General features: G+C 43.5%; 1 protein-coding gene across 6 annotated transcripts in view; it reads left to right on the forward strand.

Moving 5' to 3' along the window:
* GRAMD2B (GRAM domain containing 2B) overlaps positions 1–21525 on the forward strand; it is a 73445-nt gene extending 51920 nt beyond the window's left edge. For 4 of the 6 annotated variants that reach the window (XM_037901644.2, XM_007060860.4, XM_037901643.2 and 1 more), the window contains 9 exons: positions 5175–5270; positions 6340–6411; positions 6545–6625; positions 7304–7415; positions 11209–11331; positions 11520–11607; positions 12224–12328; positions 16254–16347; positions 20157–21525. In XM_037901644.2, the coding sequence (XP_037757572.1) occupies positions 5175–5270; positions 6340–6411; positions 6545–6625; positions 7304–7415; positions 11209–11331; positions 11520–11607; positions 12224–12328; positions 16254–16347; positions 20157–20198 (813 nt within the window). In that variant the 3' untranslated portion in view covers positions 20199–21525. The remainder of the gene's footprint in view (positions 1–5174; positions 5271–6339; positions 6412–6544; positions 6626–7303; positions 7416–11208; positions 11332–11519; positions 11608–12223; positions 12329–16253; positions 16348–20156) is intronic. The other 2 variants (XM_043546980.1, XM_037901642.2) reach the window with 1 other exon arrangement.
* Positions 21526–23941: the final 2416 nt, after the last annotated feature.

A 23941-nucleotide genomic window follows, 5' to 3' on the forward strand; every position in this document is an offset into this window, starting at 1 on the left:
AGACACAATTTGATGGTATTGGCCTCCGGGAGCTATCCCAGAGAGCTCCAATGTGACTGCTCTGGACAGCACTTTGAACTCCGATGAGTTCACAGGTACACAGGAAAAGCCCCAGGAAATTTTGAATTTCATTTCCTGTTTGGTCAGCGTGGCAAGCTCAGCAGCACAGGTGACCATGCAGTCCCCCCAGAATTGCAAACGAGCTCCAGCATGGGCTGAAAGGGAGACACTGGATCTGATTGCTGTATGGGGAGAAGAATTTGTGCAGGCCGAACTCCAATCAAAAAGAAGAAATGCTAATATATATGCCAAAATCTCACAGGGCATGGTTGAGAGAGACTACAACAAGGACACACAGCAGAGCCGCATGAAAGTCAAGGAGCTCAGGCAAGCCTACCAAAAGACAAAGGAGGCAAACGGTCGCTCCGGGTCAGAGCCACATACATGCCGCTTCTATGATCAGCTGTATGGCATTCTAGGGGGGGGACCCTACCACTACCCCACCACTGTCCATGGACACCTAAAAGGGGGAAGTCTCACACAACAGGGAGGAGAATTTTGTGGATGAGGAAGAGGAGGAGGAGAATGCGCAGCAGGCAAGAGGTGAATGCGTTCTCCCCAGCAGCCAGGACCTTTTCTTCACCCTGGAGCCAATACCCTCCCAAGGCGGGATCCCCGACCCTGAAGCCGGAGAAGGCGGCTCTGGTGAGTGCACATTTGTAACTACAGTACAGGGTTTAAAAGCAATAGTGTTTAATGTTTGATTTTCCCTGAAGAATTGGGATGCATTCGCGGCCAGTACAGCTACTGGAAAAGTCTGTTAAAGTGTCTGGGGATGGAGTGGGAATCCTCCAGGGACATCTCCATGAAGCTCTCCTGGAGAAACTCTGAAAGCCTTTGTAGAAGGTTTCTGGGGAGGGCTGCCTTATTTCGTCCTCCATGGTAGGACACTTTACCACACCAAGCCAGTAGCAAGAAGTCTGGAATCATTGCAACGCAAAGCATGGCAGCGAATGGTCCTGGGTTTTGGTTGTATTCAAGCAACATTCAGTCTATATCTTTCTGTGTTAGCCTCAGGAGAGAGATATCATTCATGGTCACCTGGTTGAAATAGGGGAATTTTTGTAAGGGAACAGTAAAAGGACGCTGTTCATGCTGGGTTGTTTGTGTTTGGCTAAAAAGGACCATCCCAGAGAACAGCCACGCAGTGGGGTGGCAGGAGGTGTGTGCGGCCCCTCCTTTTAAATGTGAAACCAACCGCCATTCCTTGCTATGGGAAAGGATGGCACTGCAGTTTGAAACCATTCCCACATGTTATGAACACAGGTGCCAACTTTTGTTGGTGTTGGTGGGTGCTTGCACCCTGGCCCCACCCCGACTCCGCACCCTCTCTGCCCCTGTTGGATCCCTCCCCAAATCCCTGCCCTGGCCCCACCTCTTCCCCAAGCACACTGCATTCCCCCTCCCAGGCTTGCCACGCGAAACAGGTGTTTTGCAGCACAAGTGCTGGGAGGAAGAGAGGAGAAGCAGGACACATTGGCCCGCTCAGGGGTGGAGGTGGAGCGGAGTGTGAAAGTGAGCTGGTGGGGCGGGGAGCTGCCGGTGGCTGCTCCGCACCCACCAATTTTTCCCATGGAGTCGGCGCCTATGGTTATGAAGTTGTAAGAAGTCAACTCCGTTTACCCTTTGGCTTACCATGGCTGCCTGAAAACCGAATTCTGTTGCCCAGCCATTTGTGATATGTCACCATACCGGCAGGCGCTCAATATAAAAGGCAAAATGCGATCTTGTACCTAAAACACATGTGCTGTCTTCTGTGAATTGCTTGATTCACGGTGAAAGAGTCTCCCTTTTGTTCTCAGAAATGTATCATCTTAAATTTTACTCTTCCTTTTTAGCTCCCCCCAGATGCAAATGTTTCTATGCTCCCTCTATCATCTTCGTCCCTGAGGTTATCGCAGATTAGAAGGCAAAAAAAAAAAAAACATTTTTGAAGCTTATGCAGTGCTCCCACACTGATAGGGCACAGCTTAATGCATGGAGGCACTCAGTGGCAGAGGCCAGGAAAGAATTAAGTGAGCGCGAAGAGCGGAGGCAGGAGGCGATGCTGAGGCTAATGGGGGAGCAAATGGACATGATGAAGCATCTGTTGGAGCTGAAGGAAAGCCAACAAGAGCACAGACCCCAGCTACATCCATTGTACAACCGCCTGCCCTCCTCCCCAAGTTCCATATCCTCCTCACCCAGATGCCCAAGAACGTGGAGGGGAGGCTCCAGGCACCCAGCCACTCCACTCCGGAGGATGGCCCAAGCAACAGAAGGCTGCCATTCAAACAGTTTTGATTTGTAGTGTGGCTACAATAAGCAATGTGACCTTGTCCTTCCCTCCTCTCTCACCCGGGCTACCTTGTCAGTTATCTCACTTTTTTTTTAAAAAAAAATTAATAAAGAAAGAATACATGGTTTCAAAACAATAGTTACTTTATTTCCTTTGCCAGCTGTGATCGAAGGGGGGGAGGGTGGTTGGCTGACAGGGAATTAAAATCAACAAAGGGGGTAGGTTTGCAGCAAGGAGAAACACATACAACTGTCACACCGTAGGCTGGCCAGTCATGAAACTGGTTTTCAAAGCCTCTCTGATGCGCAGTGTGCCTAGCTGTGCTCTTCTAATCATCCTGCTGTCTGGCACCAGGCGATTTGCCTCAACCTTCCACCCCACCATAAACGTCTCCCCCTTACTCTCTCAGATATTATGGAGCACACAGCAAGCAGCAATAACAATGGGAATGTTGGTTGCACTGAGATCTAACCTAGTCAGCAAACAGCATCAGCAAGCTTTGAAAAATCCAAAGGCAGATTCTACCACCATTCTGCACTTGCTCAGCCTATAGGTGAACTGCTCCTTACTACTGTCCAGGCTGCCTGTGTATGGCTTCATGAGCCATGGGAGCAAGGGGTAGGCTGGGTCCCCAAGATTAACTATAGGCATTTCAACATCCCCAACAGTAATTTTCTGGTCTGGGAAGTAAGTCCCTTCTTGCAGCTGCTCGAACAGCCCAGAGTTCCTAAAGATGCAAGCATCATGCACCTTTCCCAGCCATCCCACCTTGATGCCGGTGAAATGTCCCTTGTGATCCACCAGTGCTTGCAGAACCATTGAGAAGTACCCCTTGCGGTTTACATACTGGTTGGCAATGTGGTCCAGTGCCAAAATAGGGATATGCATTCCGTCTATCACCCCACCACAGTTAGGGAACCCCATTGCAGCAAAGCTATCCAGTATGACCTGCACATTTCTCAGATTCACTACCCTTGATAACAGAACGTCAATGATTGCATTGGCTACTTGGATCACAGCAGTCCACACAAGTAGACTTGCCCACTCCAAATTGATTCCCGACTGACCTGTAGTAGTCAGGCGTTGCAAGCTTCCACAAGGCTATTGCCACTCGCTTCTCAACTGTCAGGACAGCTCTCATCTTGGTATTCCTGCACTTCAGGGCAGGGGAAAGCAACTCACAAAGTTCAAGGAAAGTGGCCTTATGCATGCAAAAGTTTCGCAGCCACTATGAATCATCCCATACTCGCAACACTACGCGGTCGCACCAGACTGTGCTTGTTCGCCGGGCCCAGAATCAGTGTTCCACTGTATCAACCAGCCCCGCTGCCACCATGATGTCCCAATTGCCACAGCCCGTGCTTTCAGGAAGTCAGTGTCCATATCCTCCTCACAATTGTCCTCGTGCTGGCGTCTCTTAGCCCGGTTCTGCACATACTCCAGGACCATGCGCAACGTGTTTACAATGCTCACAGCAGCAGCGGTGAACTGAGTGGGCTCCATGCTTGCCAGGGTATGGCGTCTGCATGGATAACCCAGGAAAAAAGGCGTGAAACGATTGTCTGCCATTGCTTTCACGGAGGGAGGGAGGGGCGACTGACGACGTGTACCCAAAACCACCTGCAATAATGTTTTTGCCCCATCAGGCATTGGGAGCTTAACCCAGAATTCCAATGGGCAGCAGAGACTGCGAGAACGGTGGGATAGCTACCCACAGTGCACCACTCCGTAAGTCGATGCTAGCCACGGTATTGAGGAAGCACTCTGCCGACTTAATGCGCTTAGTGGGGATGTACACAATCGACTGTATAAAATCTACTTCTATAAAATAGACCTAATTTTGTAGTGTAGACATACCCTTAGTCTGACTGATGCAGAGTCCAGAGAGAAGTGTAAATAACAGGAATTCTAACAGGGTGACCATTCCATCCTCTGTATAGCCTAAAGTATCACATCTGTCTGTCTTGCTACCAGCCAGTCTTTTATTGGAAATAGAGCCTGCCCTTCATGCTCTCTCTAGTAATATGGGATTTCAAAGTGGAGCCCATACCAAACTCCTGAACTAAAACACCCTGAAACTTAAGAGAAGTCCTCATTAGAAACCAAACTTTGTGATCAAGCATATGATCTTGCTAATGAAGCTGTATGGAACTATAGGAAGAAAAAGTATTGAAAGTACTGACCTATGTAAAGTATAATTTGCAGGTGTATTTGCAAAAAGGATGAACAGCATACATGGAGATGTGTTTATATTTAGCATGGGTTGGCTAAATCCTTTTAGTTATGCTGAAAGATCTGAACCGTTTACTCAGCAGCTTGTCACAAACTAGGCACTGTATAAGTAGTGGGGCAGAGTTTGAAATATGTTGATTCTTTGACCTGTATCTCCTGCAATCTATGTTCTGGAATGTTTCTTTTCCTAAATAGTCTGCTACGGGACCTTGCTTCTTTTACACCGTTTGCTGACCCACATATTCTGCAAAATTAGAATAAATTCAGACCTCTTCTGAAAACTCTAAACCCCAGAAAGGGGGAGGGGTATTGCTTTTGTTTCCTACATGCTTCACAAACTTTTGTTAGAGTAAAACATAGCTGATGAATTAACATTTACACTTGAGCGAGATTAAAAAAAAAAATAGAGTTCCTTACCTCAACCCACACCTATTGTGTGTAACAATCAAAACGAGGCCCTGGAAAAGATGAGCTAGTGTTTCAACATTCTTGATCTATGTTAGTGGATTGGTTTTCACACGAACTGCTACTTGTATATAACCAATAAGGTAACTGAAGTATTATATTATTTTGGCATTCTAACAATGTGATCATTTCATTTCAGATTAGTATTCCTGTGCTCTCCATAACACTAATAAAGAAAACCAAAACTGCCCTTCTGGTGCCAAATGCTCTGGTCATAGCAACAGTCACTGACCGGGTAAGTGTGGGGTTATCTTTGACCTCTCTTGCTTTCTTCTCTACTTATTCCTAGAATTTGTCATGGTGGAATCTTGAGGGAGCAGTTGACAGGTGGCTGTTTAGAATATAGAGGCACAGACCAGTCCCATGTGGCCATTTTAGTGTTACACAAAACCTAGCCCTGCAGGATTTGACCAACTCTACAGCCTGAAGCACCCCTCTGAGGGGACCTTCTCTTTGCCTGTCCTGTGGGAAAGGGGTGCTTCAATCTTCCAGAGTACCATATTTCCCCTGCGACCCACAGAAGATGCAGCTTTTCAGGGTACTGAGAGAGGAGGGATATAGAGAAGCAGGGCACCAGCAGCTCCTGCAAACCTCCTAGATTACTACATGGCAATCCAGGATGGAGCTAAAACAGCTGAGGAAATGAACCTATTTTGGGGGCCCTTTATGAAGCTGCAGGGAGGCCTGTCCAGGGGCAGCAGGGCTTGGAGGGAAAAGTATCATCTATTGAATCAGCAGCCCCACCTCCTACAGCACCTCCGACTCTGCTTGGTGATCTCCTGTCTAACCAGTAACAATCTAATTTAATTCAGTTCCAACATAATAGCAGCCCATGTTTAGTATTCAGGATTGTTTCTTCTTTTTTGTTGTCTTTTTAAAAATATCTGAGAACTCCTACAATATCAATGGAAGGGGTCTGATTTTCAATATAATTTGACCAGGGAGGGAAGGGTAAGGCAAGTTGATTTTCCCCCCCTCCACCACCACCCCTGAATTTGAGTGGGATGGGGAAACTATACTGCACCTATTCTTATAGTCCTTACCAAGCAAAATTTCTGAATCTTACCTGGGTGTGGACTGCAGGCTTTGGCAAATTATGATAAGCCTTGTCCACATTTCTTTGTAAAACTCTTAAACTGTGTTCTTTACTTCATATCTTCTAGGCCATGCTTTACTGTCTGCAGGCCTTTGAAAGTAATTGCTGAACCAGCAAGTGCACCCTGTTAATAACTGATAAGATGAAACTTGTGCAAAATATCTTTTTTCAAACAATAATTATGTAAATTATTACTTTTGTCTTTCAGTACATATTTGTCTCCTTACTCTCCAGAGACACAACCTACAAGCTATTAAAATCTGTCTGTAGACACTTAGAGGTAAGTATTGACAGAGTGAAGTTGTGAAGCTCAGTTATGTTCCTTATGACTGCTTTTTATTTTAAAGAATAGCAATTAGATAACTATAATTATATATATAAATATTATTATTTATTTAAAAATTGCCTTTCAGGATATAAGTGTTGGCAACAGTCCCAATCCTTCTTCCCCCGAAAACAGCTTCAGGGCCAATCGCCCTATGACCCTGTCTTTGGTAAGATGGTTTATTTTGCTTTTGATAAAGTTCCATTTATTAAAGTCCAAATTGTCCAAACTCTTCTCATGTCTCAAACTGAAGGAAAGCTTGACACACACACGTTCTGTCACCTCAGAAATCTCTGACTAAACTGCAAATGGTCAGCGATACCAGCACAGATGTAATCTTCTCTCCACAAGAACGATGCATGAATAGATGTGATGTCTGTATATGTGCTCTGTGTATATAACAGTGCCCGTTATTAAGGTCTGTATGTGGGCTGTGCACTGACTTGCATTTTTCTTCCTTTCCACATGCCTATATTTCCAGCAGTCAGTCTTTCACTATCATCTGTGCTAATTTAGAGTTGCAGTAAGTGGCTACCCTTGCCACTGAAGGCAGAATAACAGGCTTCTCAAAGCTTCCACTTGCAAACTTTCCCCTACATGCCGGGTCAGTTCGTTGGTCTGAAGAAAAGCTGCTGTTCAGGAACTGACGTGCACTGCCGTCAATAACCAAATAGTTCAAGCTATAGCTATACTAAATTCTTCATCTATAGAGTGACACCTTTTTAATTTCTGCTGCTCTTGGTACAGATTTCAGATACAGGTAACCCAAAGAAATGGAGTAAAAACAAATAATCTTCATAATTTTAGGCCTTGCCTGTTCTTTTCCATGACTTTTTCGTCCCTTCAGGATTTCAATGAAGACTACTCAGATCTGGATGGTATAGTGCACCGTCGGAGACAAGAGTTGGAAGAGTCTAGTAGTACCGGCTCTCAGACCCCTGAATCAGAACACTTCCAAGGTCAGCATAATCTCAATATTTTAAGACTGAAAGTATTTAGAGCAGTGTTTTCCAAAATGTGGGGTACATCCTCCAAAGGTCAGGTGACATGAAAGTTTAGCCTTGAGAGTACAGATGGACGTCTCAGTTTCTCCAGAGTCTCAGCTTTGATTTAAAAAAATTGTGTCTAGCTATCCCGGGTTGTGAAGAAAACCTTCAGAACATAATGCAAGTGTAACCAAGGCAACGACATCTGCCGAAGTCTGCTGGCAGCCTGAAGCAATGGTTCTGAGGTGTGAATTGCACCATTCATTTCAGTGGGTGCTAAATCGGATCCTAATGACCATGCTTTAGATATCCACATTCCCCATCAAATCATTTAGGAATGGAGAGGAAGTATCATACTATGAAGATCTATACCATGTTTTCCCAAAGTGTGGTTTGGGTGGAGGGGAGGAAAGGACAGAAGATGGATAAATTAAGATAAGTAGGCCTTCAACATTACATCCAGCTTCCAGCCATTGGGCGGTGTTATCCCTTTGTCTGCTGATTAGAGCACTCTCTACTATCAAAAACTTTCTTTGCATGTAGGTACTTATAGATACCTCTTAACCTTCTTTTAAATACGCTAATAGATCAAGCTGCTTTACTCTTGCTTCAGGCATATTTTCCACACTTTGAATCATTCTTGTAGCTCTTTTCTGAATCCATTCCAATCTTTTAACCTCCTTTTAGAAGTCTGAACACCCGAACTGAACCCAGTAGTCTAGCAAGAGGAAGCATGATCCAGTTTAAGGTGCTAGACTGGAATTTGGATTCAGTTCCCTGCTCTCCCTCAGACTTCCTGTGGGACCTTAGACTTCATTTCCCAGTTCCCTATCTGCAAAATAGGGTAGTAGCATTTCTAACAGGGATGGAGTGAAAATAAATACATTAAAGAATGAGGCATTCAGTTACTATGGTAATGGGACATATATAACCACCTTAGATAGATAGTAATGGTCTCAGCAATACCGTATATAGAGATAAGACCACTTCCCTATTTCTACTTGGTATTCCCATTTGCTAGGTTTCTCAGAGTATGTCTACACTCCAGCTGAGAGCATGCTTCCCAGGGCGAGTAGACAAGACATGCATTAGCTCTCCTCAATCGAGCATGCTAAAAATAGCCATGTAGCCCTGATAGCACGGGCAGTGGCTCAGGCTAGCCACCCGAGTTCAAACTCACCTGGACCCCTTCGGTATGTATTTGGGCACCTAGTCCAAGCTGCCACCCCCAGCTATACAGCTATTTCTAGCACATTCGCTCAAGCAGAGCTAGCATGTGTCTATCTACTCACACTGGGAAGCAAAGTGAAGCACTTGCACTTACATTGTAAGCCTTTTTGTACAGGGCCAGCCCTATGTTTTTTGTCGCACAGGGCATAAAATATTTTTTGTGCCCCCAAGCATGGTAACTTGCCACCCTGCAATGTTGGCACTCAGGGCAGCCATCCTGGTCTCCTGTCCTGAGGCTCGGTCTGTCTTTGCAGAGTTAAGGGCATTAAACTCTGTTCCTAGGATCAAGAACCTAATTTACTTTTCACTTCTAGTGACTGGGGTGATTTGTATATGCGTTTGTACAGGAAACCAGATTAAGTTCATGAAGTATTGTCTACTGCATTAATTTTCAGTTTTATATGTCAAGTAGCAATGTAACTTTCTCCTTCTCTGCTGATCCATTCCTAATATGAACAGCTGAATTCCTGCTTTATCCCATATAAGTTTAAGTAAATATGTACTTTTGTGTCATGGTGCCAGATAGACAAAACAAAAACTATGTATCCTTGAAGCCTTGGGAAGTATCGCAGATGTTTCAGTTTTTCCACCATTTTATTAGAAGAGGCTGGCTTTGGCCATATGAGCTTATTCACTCAAGGTTCTTTGAACAGTATCTGCGAATGCCTCAATATATACAAAGTTATCCTTCCTTAGCTCTGTGTTTGCTTGATGTAATTGCTTTCTGTAACCAGTCATCCCAAAACATTGCATGAGGAAGGCGGGAGGCAGAGAGGATTTTGTTGCATCCTTTAATTATAATGGGACTAGTGGAGTGTCAATCTTTGCAATCTAAAGAAATAAGGCAAAAATCTGCTGTGTTACACTAGTGTAAGTAGTGCCAATGTGCCCTGAGTGTCTAGTACTTAAGTTATTTTACACCTCTTGGGCCATTCTGTGTTCCAACTTGCAATTCCAAATCATTATCTGTATCCTATGAAAAGCCATTTTAATAACAGTAACTTCAAATGAGGCAGTGTATCAATCCTCTTTTGTTTAGAATAGCCTAAATTATTTTTGGGAAACTGTTCTGTGCTAGTCAGGAGGTCAGACTAGATGATCACAATCGTCCCCTCTGGCCTTAGAATCTATGAATCTATTAACTGGGTTAGGTTTAATTTAGCAGGGCTTTTTACTTGCCACAAAGTTTTATTTCCCCCCTCCTTCCCCCCCACGTTTACCACGTGGGTTTCTGAAATGACTATTTGGTGGTATTACGGAGCAACAACTAAACTGCTGTGTTGCTACCACCCGCTGAACACATTTCAGTTTCAGCTCACATTTCCATGGCAGTATGGCTATATCCCCAGTTATATGGCCAGCTTTTCTAATACTTGCATTCTCTAGGCTGCTTCAAGAGTGTAGAATTCTGTCCTGCAGGAACTAAGAACTTCCTTGTACCACTCTATTCAAAGTGCACTTCTCTAACCTGCTTTCACAAGTAAAAGCCCAGCATCCCATTTTTAAAAAAACTAGCTTAATGCATCATTGCGACATACTCAGATACCACAGTTACAGGTACGCTATAAGAACCTGAACTGAATAGAATTAATTTAATTGGATTCCTAAATATAACTACCATCCAATTTCCAGCAAAATAAATTGGCAGTCAAAGAGAATGGCTGGTCAGTGTGTGGCTAAATGGCAGAACTTGTGATTTAGTCACATTGACCTGATAGTGGTTTTTACCAAAATAGCAAGCTATTATTTTCAGTGCTCTTGGTTTCAAAAGGGCAGGTTCTAGGATTAGTAACCATGTCATCAACATGTCACTTCCACTCATAATATAGGAAACCTTCTTTTAGGACTAAATATTTGTTTGTACCTTCTTGAAGAGGAGATAGGAGAGTAATTTTCAAAAAAAAAACCCGTATTTCCTTTTTGCTTTCCTCCAACAAAAAATGAATAGTGGACACACTTGTGCCTCTGCCCAACACATGCCTGCATCCAAGTTCTTAAAATTCCAAGTACTCAGATTTTGTGAGAACTCAATTGCAAGAACAAAACTTTAATTTTAATTAAATAAAAAAGAGAGAGCCACCCTTTAGAATACTAGGAAGCAAGTGTGTTTATTGGAGCTACCCTTTTTAAAAGTAGTAGTGATCCAATGCCCTAAAGTTCATGATATTGCTACTGCAGTGGTTTGGATCACTACTATAGAATATTTGTGTCTAGTATTTGTACATGTTCTTCACTGATAACCGGCAACGCTCATGAGCGTTGCCATCTAACTTTAAACTTGCCAAAGGAACTTGAAACTTGAATACATTATAGCAAAGCATTTCACCACGGCTTTTTTTAAGCTTGTAAAATATGTTGAACTGCTATGCAGATTGTACTAAACTCTTAAGATGAATCTTCTAATTAAGCCACCTGTATCCAGATCCCAGAAGGGCTTCCCTTCAGATCTTCATATTGGGGGAAACTCTGTCTTAGCTTACCTTAAACATTTCCTTTGTGCTTCATTTAATTTAAAATCCAATCTTGTTTTTGACAGATTATCACGTCATTGAGACCCAGACTCATCTGAAAGTTGCCAAGGCAGAAGCAAAGTCTATCCATACAGACCTATGCAGTAAACATATGCCTGAAGGAACAGGCAGGAACATTCCCAGAAATGGTAAAGAACCAAAGCTAGATCTTCAGCTGGTATAAATTGGTGTAGCTCCACATAAGTGCAGGCCAATTTACATCAGTAGGGTATCTGTCTCTTACTGTTTACATCCTTTCCCACATATTTGCAAAGTCTCTTTTGTTGTGCTACGTCAGTCCAGTTTGATCAAAATAATTCTGTTCTTCTCACAACAGGCCAGACTGGAGCCTTTGGATTCTTCCACAGAGTGAAGTCCCACAGATTTTTGTCTCTGAACCACATACTTGTTATCTATGCAGTTCTGTAAGTGAACAGTTCTTTACCAAGACCATCAGAGTCTCCTCATACCTTTATTACACCAGTTTTACAACAGGGCTGATTTCAATGGAGTTGCACCCCCACCCAGTGTAAAACTAGAAGCATGTTTAAAAGTGGGTTTCTTCATTCCTCCTTGTTTGTGTACCAGTAATAGGATTTTACAGTAAAATGTGTTCTGCTACATAAAAGCCAGCAGAAGAATACCATTTCTTGTAAACTTTCTAAATTGCTCAAAGAAGTGCTCCAGGGTAGGGGTGGATTTTCTAGCTTATGCCCTAGAGAAACCTCTGTGGTGATTGTGACAGCTAAGTTTAAGAACACTACATAAATGTCCACCCAAATAACACTTAGCACTGCTGTAGACTCTAAGGATGAGATTTTTCAAAGCTACCTGAAACATGTGGGCACCAGATGAATTGAGAGTCCAATGCTCTAAGGCAGCTTTGAAAATCCCATGCTTGGAATTGTACAGTGCACAAATAACTTTATTCACTGATTTTTAAAATGACAAGTATTATCAAACTTCTTTTCAGATACATCTGTCTGAGGGTACTATGTTCCAACTAACGCAGCTGTCTTGTCATTTATTTTTCCCCTGCAGTGTCTGTGTCCTAGTCCTGTCTACCTTCTACATGAGATATAAAATCAATGTTCTGGAGGAACGGCTAGTCTCCATGGCTTCCTTTGTTGCCTCCCATATTAATGAGTAAGAAGACATCATTTTTAAAGGAGAATAATAATCTTCTGTTTTACACACTAAGCCCTGCTGGACACCTGTCTTCTTCAAAACCTCATGATAATTGACAACAATTTAGTGCTATGCAGTTCTTGAGCCTGCATTAGTCTCATCTCATAACTTCTTCTGTTTCTCAGGAGCATTGGGGTAAAAGTACTTCAAGAGAATTTAGGTATAACCTGGATTTAAGCAAATTTCAGTTAATTGGGACTAAAGGTGACACAGGGTGTTATGGGACAATCTAGAGCTGGACTGTACCCTCCCTTCAAAGAGGCATATTTCAGAGTTCCTGAAACTGGCTGTTCTGCAAAGGAAATCTGTATTCTCCAGGTGCTATCTGGCTAGCTTTAGATCAGGGGTCTAAAACACACAGCCCACAGGCCACGAGTTATTTCCTGTGGCTCAGCATAGCTCCCCTCACCCCCCGCTCCACCTCCTCCTCCTTCCGCCCCAGCACACCATGTCCCCAAGACAGCTCTTTGGCGGCATTTAAGACTTTCCAGGAGGGAGGGGGGAGGAGCGGGGACACAGCGCGCTCAGGGGAGGAAGTGGAGAAGAGGTGGGGCTAGGGTGGGGATTTGGTGAAGGGGTTGGAATAGGGGCAGGGAGGGGGTCGGGACTTTGGGGAAGGGGTTGGAATGGGGGCAGGGAAGAGGCAGGCCCTCATGGAGTGGGGGCGGGGCAGGGGGCAGAAGGGGGCGCTTTTGTATCTTTGTATGAAAAGGTTTCAGCAATGCGGCCCTCGGGCCAATGTACTAGTCTTCATGTGGCCCTCGTGGTGATTTGAGTTTGAGATCCCTGCTTTAGACAGGTCAGAACCTGCAGGCAGGTTCGTCTGATTGTGTGCACTGTGGGGAAGAGGGTTCCTGAAGGTTTGGGCTACCTTCATCTTCAGGCTACACCCCTCCTACTGCACCAGTACCCCATTTTGTGATGTAGCACAAAGGAAAGGAAAAGGTTTACTCCCTCAAGAATTTGGACTGCTCTGAGTACCAGTGTGGCCATCATCAGCATAAATTAGAGTAGGCAAAAAGTCCTTTAATTTACAGCAACCTCCTGAAGGGCACCTATAGACTGCTACACAGTTCAGAGCAGGCTGGAACCCCCCATATTGCTGTGCACTATGGGCCTGCCCCCTCCACCAGAAATTGTTAAGGCCACTTATGTCTGCTGTGCGTTCGCTAGGGGAATTTTCCCATGACCCTTGTGGCCCAGTTCCATTACCTCAATGTTGCAGCAGCATGCAGAGCTCAGGTCAGGGGAAAAATTTGTCCCCAGTGGCTGTTTTCTTGCTTCATAGATTTAGGTCTGATCTACACTAGAAGGGGTTTGCTGGTATAGCTATACTGGTATAATTATATTGGCAACCCCCGTACTGGGGACATAGTTTATATAGATGGGGGGGTGGGGTTGTTTTTTGGGTCTTTTTGCAGGTATATCTTATACCAGTTTTTCAAATAAAATAAGCTATACCAGCTCAAGGACATTTTTGTCATTATAACTGTGCCTACACTAAGGCTTTGTCACCATAGCTATGTTGGTAGGGGACTTGATTTTTTTCCCCATACTCCTAACTGACATAGGTCTCCAAGCAAAACTTTTAAGTGCAGACCTAGCCTTAAACTGTAAAATATATTAATGGGGAAAGGGGAGAAGCAGCTAGGAAAATACAAGGTTTCAGAGTAGCAGCTATGTTAGTCTGTGTTCGCAAAAAGAAAAGGAGTACTGGTGGCACTTTAGAGACTAACAAATTTATTTGAGCATAAGCTTTCGTGAGCTACAGCATCCGATGAAGTGAGCTGTAGTTCACAAAAGCTTATGCTCAAATAAATTTGTTAGTCTCTAAGGTGCCACAAGTATTCCTTTTCTTTTTAGGAAAATACAAGTAATTCAGTTAATGTTAATGTCAATATCAATAACCTAATCCACTAACTCATGAATATTTATTCTTACTGACTAGTATGTACTCTGAATAGGACTATATTGCACTAAAAACATATAAGACGTCAGATCTAATAAGCATTTATTTCTAGTACAGCCATTGTGGTATTCAGGGATCATTCAGTGCTTAAGGAGCTTGCAAGAGATCAAGTTTATTCTGTGTTTGCTTCCAGTTGGCTGTGCTTAACAAGAGCTTCACGGTGCCCCATCCAGACTCTGTCTGGTAATCTCAGCCATTGAAGGCACAATCCCCAAACACCAATAAACTCTCATCTGCACTTTCAGGTGGTTTAAAATAGATTTCCATGCACCAAAACAATGGCCTCAGTTAATGGAAAAGGCAATAAAAAGTAAGTAGTGCGTGGAGAGTTTGGATTAACCTTTCGGACCCTCCAAATATACATTCATCATCCTGGGTAAAAGGCAGTGAGGTTCATAGTATATTTATAAGCAACTCACTGACCCTCCTGAGGTACCTAAGCAAACACAGGGCCTGCTCCTCGTTACATCATAGTTCCCTCTCCAGGCCCCATTTCTTTGCTGTTTTTATAAACAAAATCAAATAACGTTTCCTTTGCCAACCTCATTCTGCACCTACCTGTTGTCGGGAGCCAACCTGGTCTTCAGCACAGAGCAGCTGGGGGCTCTATGAAAGTCTGACAATACAGATTTTTCCCCAGGCTCCTCCTACACTCTGTCTGCTGGAAGCACATGATTCCCGAGCTCAGGGAAGGAATGGGACCCAGCAGGAGGGAGATAGCTGTCCTTAAGAGAGCCAATTAGAGAAGAAATAGTTATTCCACAGCAGGGCAGAGCACAACTTCCTTCAGCTACGGCTCCTGACCCAGCACTGGTCTAAGCCCCAGAAACTATCCTACCCAGACATAGCAACGCCTAGTCACTGCACCAAAACCATAGCTAGTGGGGTTCACAGGTGGATATAATAGGGGAAACTGACTAGTTTATTTAGCGTTACATTCAAGAGTGGACTATATTCTCTCCCTCATGTGACTGTGAACCTTCCTAATCTAGCATGCAAAAAACAGTTAAAAATCAAATAGTAAACCAGCATGCAAAACTGCAGCAGCAGGTGTTGTACCCGGAAATGTTGACACAGTCGGCCCTCTGGCGAAGCACCCCTGAAAAGCAAGCAGCCAAAGAAAGCAACAAAAAGCTAGAGCTAAACTTAACACAAGGCAGTGCCGTACCCAGAATGGGTGGGCCTGTCTGCAAAGTATTGAAAGGGCCCAATCTCTTGGGTCAAGTTATGTTACACTTCTAACTCCATTTTCCTGAGGCAGTCCTCCATGACAAAACATTCCATGACAAAACACTCCAGGCCATTTAGAGAAACTATTGCACCATTTAGGGTCTAATTCTGCTCTCAGTTACTTCTGCAGGTTCCACTGACAGTGGGGGTAGTGTGTATCTATCAGAAGGCAGAGTTAGGCTCTTGATTATTAATTTAAAGGCGTAAGAAGAGAAAAAGCCTTATCCTTAACTGGAATGTCTGGAAAGCTGTTCATCCACTGGTTTTTCCCTTATTTAGAGTTGTGTGAGACTGTTATGGCCCCTTCAAATCACTTTGATAATGGAGGGAGAGTCATTCCAATGTGGTCCAAACGTTTAAAGGATGTAGAGTGATCCTAATGTGCACTTTCCACACTTTTTTTTTTTTCCCCCACTTTGTTTGGATCCATGTCATAAGACACAAGCATACTTACAGAGGGATTTTACTAATAAAAATGCTTAATTTCCATCTTGGTTTCTGTAGAATTAGTCTGGTAAAGAATGTAGTTTGGGGGCATAAATTACATTACAGAAATACTGTGCTAAATAAGTATCGCACTAACAATGTTCCCATTCAAATCATTCATTGCTCTCTATATAAAATTTCTATTACATGTCCTCATCTTTGCTTTTCTCCTTCACATCTCATTCTTTTGTTTAACAGCCAGCCAGTGCAACAAGGCCTGGGATCCCATCTGCAAATTAATGCTGATGCCCTCTGTGGTGAACTAACAGCTAACCTCATAAAATTGGAAAAGGTAATTTATTGAGATGAATAAAATTAGGCAAGTACTTAAATGCCCAGTACTCAGCATACACAATGAGGACAGCAGGTCCTTGTCAAACCACTGATGTTTGTCTTTCCCAAAAGTTTTTGGGAAAGATTTGCTTTTGTAGATCTCAGAACAGCATCTCTGGAAGAGTGTGCACCACCTTCCTGAGGTGAGATGGTTCTTGGACAATGGCATAAATTAACAGTTAAGCCCGAGCACCTGTGTTAGTATATGTGAGTGCTCCCTTATGAGAGGTTGAGAGATCAATTGCCATTTAATTACTCTGAAACCTCCAGTGATTTGTTGTGTTTATGATCAGTTAATGACCTTCATTTTTGGCTGGTAAGGCAACAGACTTTTGATATTACCTTTCTTAGGTGATCTGTTTCTTCAGTCTGTTTTGTCCAAACAATAAAAGCTGCTGGAATGCCAGTGTTCACCTACAAAGTGGGTATTTAGTAATAGCCTGTTGCTGCTTGGTAACATGAATGCACCAGCCATTTGTTCCCTGCAGATGACCTCTTCTCTCTTCCATTTACTAATTGCAGAACTAAATGTATTTGCTTTCCCCAGCTGGAAAATCAAACAAAAGAAGGGTAGGCAGGAAGGTATATTTTCAATTGGTTACATTTATATTTCAAGTGCAGTAAACTGATAATTAAAACTAAGGTGTTTCATTTTTTTCCACTGACACAGCATGTAAGTTGTATTTCTACTGTAATAACCCTTTATTTGAATTCCTACATACTAAAATCACATGAGTTTTTGTTTCTAAAATATTGATAGCTTGCCAAGGTCTTTAATACAGTTTGTTTTTCAAGAGCAAACTTTTCAGGTTGCATGTCACTGAGATTATTTAATGTCACTGGTTTCAGAGTAGCAGTCGTGTTAGTCTGTATCCACAAAAAGAAAAGGAGTACTTGTGGCACCTTACAGACTAACAGATTTATTTGAGCATAAGCTTTCATGAGCTACAGCTCACTTCATCGGATGCATTCACATTTTCTACTGAATGCATCTGATGAAGTGAGCTGTAGCTCACAAAAGCTTATGCTCAGATAAATCTGTTAGTCTCTAAGGTGCCACAAGTACTCCTTTTCTTAATATCAGTGCTAGCTATATGTCAAAGGTTTCAGAACAACTTTGCTACCAAGGAAATGGGGCTTGATTCTTTCCTCAGTGTAAATCTGAAGTCATTCCATTGACTTCAGAGTCAATGTTTACTAGTTTAAAACTAGTGAGTGAGAGGAGATTATTCACTATATGGTAAGATATATTCAGAGACTGCTTCTGCAGTCTTGACCCAAGTACACAGGCCAAATCATTACAATGGGATTTCTCACATAAAGACTAATGCTTCAGTTCAGCAAAGCACATGAGCATGTTCTGAAGTCTCATTGATTTCAGTGGGACTTGAGCCTATGCTTAAAGTTAAATGCTTTGCTCAACTGGGGCCAAAAGAATTGAACCCCTAAAGATACCTTAACTATGCTTCTTTTCACACTTGGATTGCTGCCAATTTACAACACAATGGTCCTAGTGTCCTCTGAGCAGAGGTTGTTGCATACCAACACACCTCTCTTAACCGAGCACTGGCACTCTTCAGTAACGAGTTGCTAAACCTTAGCAAGTACCTAAGTTAATAATTATGAAATAATGAGCTGTTTGTGGTTTATGAAAATTTTACTGCTGGATTGACATTGTGCTCTGATGTTACAATTTTTTTTTTAAATGAGGAAAGTAGTTAGTTCTGGTACCTGTACTTAATGTATGCTTTCCTCTCCTCATCACATCTTCCCCATAGACTTGCAGAAGTCTGACCTTAAACCTACTCTCAAAAAGCCTGTTCAGAATTTGACCCTGTTGCAGTGACCTCTTTTGAATGCGATCTTGTGGTTCTCCCAGCTCTATTGATTTCCACACTTGTCGGCCACTGAATTCCCATTGGCTTAGTACCACAGTATCTAGCACTTCTAGACTATTTTTGATGGGCTTCATACAGTATGATTGCCAAACGTACCAGATGTATGCACCAGACAAATGCTTGAAATTAAAAACCAAAAGGACTGGTGTGCCTCACATAAAGGAGCCCCAGGATCCCCGTTGACTCCTCCACCTCTTCTGAGAAGGGGATAAAATTGAAATGCAAGCACTAGATAAATTTGTATATATTAACCTGGAAGCAGACTTCATTTTTTTCTTCCCTTCCCTCAGTGAACCCATCCCCACGTTTTTTTCTTCAAGTGTTTGTTTGGTGAGCCTCAGGAAAGTGTGGGGGAGGGGAGTGAGGTATGATAATGTGGCTTTAAGGTAACTTTCCCCGATCCTGGGTCAACTGGGGGCTGGACTGGACATGGCATAATTTTAGAGCAGCCTTAAGGCAGCGCCATATTACACTATCTGTAGCCAGTGGCTACGGCAGCTGAGGCGCTGGCAGAACACCTTGACATGCCTTATGCTGAAGTGGGGAGAGAAACAGGAGACACAGGGCTGGTTAAGCCAGCTTTGCAACATCCAATGGTTCCCTTGGGTAGCATTTTGGCTGCTTTGCACTGCCTTCAACAACACAAAGCAGCTGGGGCAGAGAATAGAGCCCGGTGTTTTCTCCCTGGTGCTGGCTGCCACCTTGCTTCTACTTAAAGGATTAAGCTAATTTCTGGAGCATAGAATGTTTTACCTCATGATCTGTAGATTGTATCCTACTGTCCATAGGATGAGGGGGAAGCCTGTCCTGTTTGAGCTTGCCAAAACACTTTGAATTTCCCACTTTGAAAAACCCAAAGCCTTTGATAAAAGTTCTGTAGATGTTTTCTTGAGATTTTGGCCACCTATAAAGATGGTCACCATTTTTCAATTATCAAAAAAGATCAATTATGAAATTTTGAAAAATTACAACATATTGATAAATCACTTCAAAAATTTAATGAAATTAATTACTGGGTTTTTTGGTTTGTTTGTTTGTTTGTTTTTTTACCAACTTTACTGTTCTTCATGGAGTAGCCCTGCTCTTTCACTAGCTCAAACTTAGGCAGCTACGGAATTTACCTAAAGTGCTCCTAAGTCCTGCCACCTCAGTTCCAGCTTTCCAACTGAATTTGTACCTGGCCAGGGCCATCCCTAGGAGGGTGCGGGCCCGGGACAAAGGTGCAGAGTTTCTAATCTGCCGGGAGGAGGGAGGGTGTTTCCCCCTGGCTCTGTCCAGGACCTGCCTCCACCCCACCTTTTTCCCACCTCCACCCTGTCTCTTCCCTGCCCAGTTCTGCCCCCTCCCCCAAGCACGCTGTGCCCTCACTCCTCTCCCCTCCCACCCCCCCACCCCCCAGTGCCTCCTCACGCCATGAAACATCTGATCCCCGGCAGGCAGTAGGCACTGAGAGGGAGGGGGAGACGCTGATTGGCGGGGCCCGCTGGCAGGTCGGAGGCACTGGGGGAAGGTTCTGGTAGGGGGGCTCCTCCTTGCCCATCTGCCTGCCGCTCACCTCCCCATCCGCTTCCTCACCCCACTCACCCTCCCGCCTCACCTCCCCGCCTGCCTCCTCACAATTTTATCGCAGTGCGGGAACCCCACAAAGCATGAGGCCCAGGGCAGTCGCCCTGATTTGCCGTACCCAAGAGACAGCTCTGTACCTGGCTGATACACATGGATGTTGGGTTGACTTCATTATAGCAACCATTTAAAAGGGTATAAATAGCAGTGCCAGAATTAACTGGTGCACTCAGACTTGCACTGAAGAATGTCTTCTAACTGTGTGAATAAGAAGTAAGTTTATCTGAACCTTCTGTTCTTCTTTAAGATACAAAACAACTTACAAAGACTACTTGAAGATGGTGATTGAAACCTTCATGTTCTGGGCTACTTCATACCTCATTCTCCTGCGTCTGATAAGCAGCATCAAACACTGCAGTGAACTCTGCAGGCTGGAGTTCGTGTTCCGTTTTTTTAATCTAAAGCCACACTTAGACTCCTGCAGTAGCTCCTCTATCTCAAGAATGTGGAGAGTGGTTTATTCTTGTGCAATAAAATATATCTGTGTATTCTGACAATAATGTCTTTCCATTGCTAGTCACACATCAGTAGACACAATGTGATTTTTATAGTTTGGGGACAAATTCTGTTCTTGGTTACTCCAGTGTAAATCTGGAGTAACTCCCTTTATCTCGATATTTGTTTTTCCATTTACATGGATGTGACAGAGCAGAATTTGGTCCTGGATGTACAGCTACAGAACCATCATGTGCAAATGCTTGTTGTCTTTTGGAGAGAGACACCTGTCTCTCTAATATTACTGTAGTTATGAATAAACCCTCCATTTTTAGTTTTCTTCTCTTCTGCCCCAGTTCCCCAAAATCTATGCATGTGTCAAACAACTTCATGTCTGGTCTCTCTGGGCCTGATTCTCTGAGGTGCTGAGTGCACTCTTCTCCTTATGTGTCAGATTCTCAGCTGGTGTAAATCAGCACAACTCCATTCACTTCACTGGAGCTATACCAGCTTAATGCCAGCTGAGGATCTGGCCCATTGACTTCAATGGAAATTAAGCGCCCAGTAGATGACAAGATCAAGCCCTATGCAATCACTCACAATTTTTACAGAATACCCCACCCACTATGAACTGTAGCTTCTGCAAACTGTTTACAAGGATAGCAGCCCAGTGTGCCACCTAAGCACAGTTTAAAATCTCCAGTATATTTTAAATCTATCATTGTAACACAGTTTGCTCATGATGCCCTCCAGTGCTAACACACTGTCAGCTTTTCAAAGGGTTGCATGAGGTCTTAGCTGTGCAGTTCCCGTTACTGGGAGTCCCATAGCTAATTTGGTCACGGAAGATCCCACAGAGTCTATCACCCTTACACAATGGGAACTGTCAAGTTAATGAAAATACAATGACAGAAGCTATTCTACTGGAGTGAACAGAAGAAAAATAGGTGTCCCTCTTGTTACATTGTTCTGTTGTTTTCACAGAGCCTTAAATGATGAAGTAACTGTTGATTTTAACTCTTTGGTTTACCAAGTTGGTTGGTTGGTTGGTTTTCATGAGGCAATATTTAGAGTAGCATAAGATAGAGCCTGTAAGTAAACAGATGTTTATATATGTATTTTTATAATCATTTCCGTGAAATGTACCTTATTTTGTTTAATAAAAAATAAACTTTTAAAAAGTTTGGTGCTTACAATTTTGCTTGTACATTCCACATGTGGCAGTTAGTTTTATACCATAAACAAAGCTGATACCGGTTTTTGCAATCTGAAATGTTGCTCTTACTCTGAATCTGTTTTGTGCCTCCAGAATCTGTTTTCAAACCTTCTTCTAATACATCATACTACACAATGCAGCTAGGGCCTGATCAAAAGCCTAATGCAGGCCATGAGAGTCTTTCCATTGAAGGCTTTCATTCAGATTCTCAGTGTGGATGCATTTTTCCTCATCTCCAGCCACTGGAGAAGATCCTCAGCTGCTGTAAATCCATGTAACACCAGGGCCAGTTTACACCAGCTGAGGATTTGAAGGAACAATTTTTATAGTGGGGATGCTGCTGATGGAAACCATGCATGTGGTGGTTCTTACTACTTCAAGCACAGGAGTGTTGGAGCCCCACCAGCACCCCTAGTTCTAGCACCAGTGAGGATCTGGCCAATATTTGTAACATGTTGCTGTGAACCTTGGGAAAAGCTGTGCCTGAAGAATGTGGGACAGAAGCCTCTGTCGCCCTCAGCCTGTAGGCAAGGTGCAGCGATCTGCACAGCTGACCCAGGGGACAGTCGTATATGGTGCACATGGGCACTTCTCCCATTCAGTGGATCTGTTTCAGGTTGATGTGGTTTCCCCACAAATACACACCACAGTGAAGAGAGCACCACAAGGCTTGGCTCTTCAGCATGCTGGAAGTTAGAGTTCCACACTCAAGTGGCCACTTTCCATCCCACCCGAAACACAGATGGCAGAAGTTCCACTGAATGTACTCTTTGTGGCTGTAAAGTTTCTGGGAAGGTCTTTCATATTTACTTAGATGTATAAATATTACTCGTTGAGCAAACTGATAAACATCTTAAGATATTTCCACACACAACTTTTCACCTCACGTTCCCAAATATGAGCCAAATTCTGCCCTCACTTGTGAGGTCAGTGGAGTTGCATGGGTGCAATGGAGGGCAGTAGCTGACTTCCACCAGAGAATTTAATGCAAGGGACAGGAGAGGCAACTCCCTTATCCAGGGGCTGGCTCAGCCCCTAGTGCAAGCTAGGACACTGCCGATAGCTGTCCTAATGTGACTCCGCTGCTGAGGATTATGGTAGTGAGGAATGGCCAAAACACTGGATCTCCCCAGTCTGATCTCCTCTCACCCTAACACAGCCTGGTCCATCCCACAACAGTCCCTGGAAACACCTGGCCTACAAGAGCTGTAGGCCAGCAGTAGACCTGGGCCTCAGAGTTTGCAGTATGAATTGTGTGCCAATGCTGGTAATAGATTTCTCCATGACGTTACTTGGAGAGATGTCACAACAGAGATTGTACTAAATTTTTTTGCCTCTTGAGGCAACTTTTAAGTAGAGTTGGGCAAAAAAAAAAAAATCAGTGTTTTGGTTTAGTGCTGAAAACGTTTGGGATTTGTCTGCAGATCAGAAAAGTCTGTTTCAGGCAAGCAAAATAACAGTGAGTATATGTTTGTTTTATAACCTTTAGGGCCATGGTTATGGTACTTGTCTGAGATGTGGGAGACCAGGTTTAAATCCCCCCCTCTGGAGCTGTGCCTAGCACTCAGATTTGCTGTCTCCCAGGTGACCACTGTAATGACCAGGCTATAGCCTGTTTTAAGGCATTGCTCTCAATCTCTCCTGTTGAAGCTGGTCCACTTTGTGGACCTACCTACACATTCAGTGGGCCAAAGAGAGACAGCACAAGAGAATGACTCTATAGCCTAGTGATGATTTTGAGGCACTCACCTGGGAGGGGGCAGTGCTGAGTTCAAGTCCTTGCTCTGTGGAGGGAATTTAAGCTGGGGTTTCCCATATCTCATGCAAATACCCTAACCCCTGGGCTAAAAGTTAAAATGGGGAAAATACATTCGGTCTTATTTTGCCGGCCTGCAATAAGTTTTTTCCAGGGAGAACTAATTGGGTCAAATTCACATAAAGTTTCAAGTCATGTTTTGGCAAATTAACTATTTGTCCAAAAAAAAAATTCATTATCTAGATCTAAGGGCCAAATGTTGCCTTTGGATGTGCCCACATGCCTCCTATTTAATTCAAAGAGAGCCCTCTAAGCAGAGCCCAGGATGGAGAAAAGACTATCACAGTCTGTGTTCAAATACATCTGAACAATATTCCTAAACCTGGTGTCTTTTAAACCTTGTGGAGACTATACAGAACTGCCTATGTAACTCCATCCAACTGAAAAGCTGACTTTGAATTTGCAGAGGGTATCAATTAAAAGCAATTCTTGAAATTACAAAGCACAGAAAAGTTGCCTCAGAAACAGGGTCAACTGATTTTATTTTGAAGACCATACCAAATAGTTCTACCAATTAGCAGCAAGTGCGGTGGGGAGGGGTTTTATACTAGGCAAGCTCTGATTA

The sequence above is a fragment of the Chelonia mydas genome, chromosome 5 (genome assembly GCF_015237465.2).
Source record: "Chelonia mydas isolate rCheMyd1 chromosome 5, rCheMyd1.pri.v2, whole genome shotgun sequence".
NCBI lineage: Eukaryota > Metazoa > Chordata > Testudines > Cheloniidae > Chelonia > Chelonia mydas.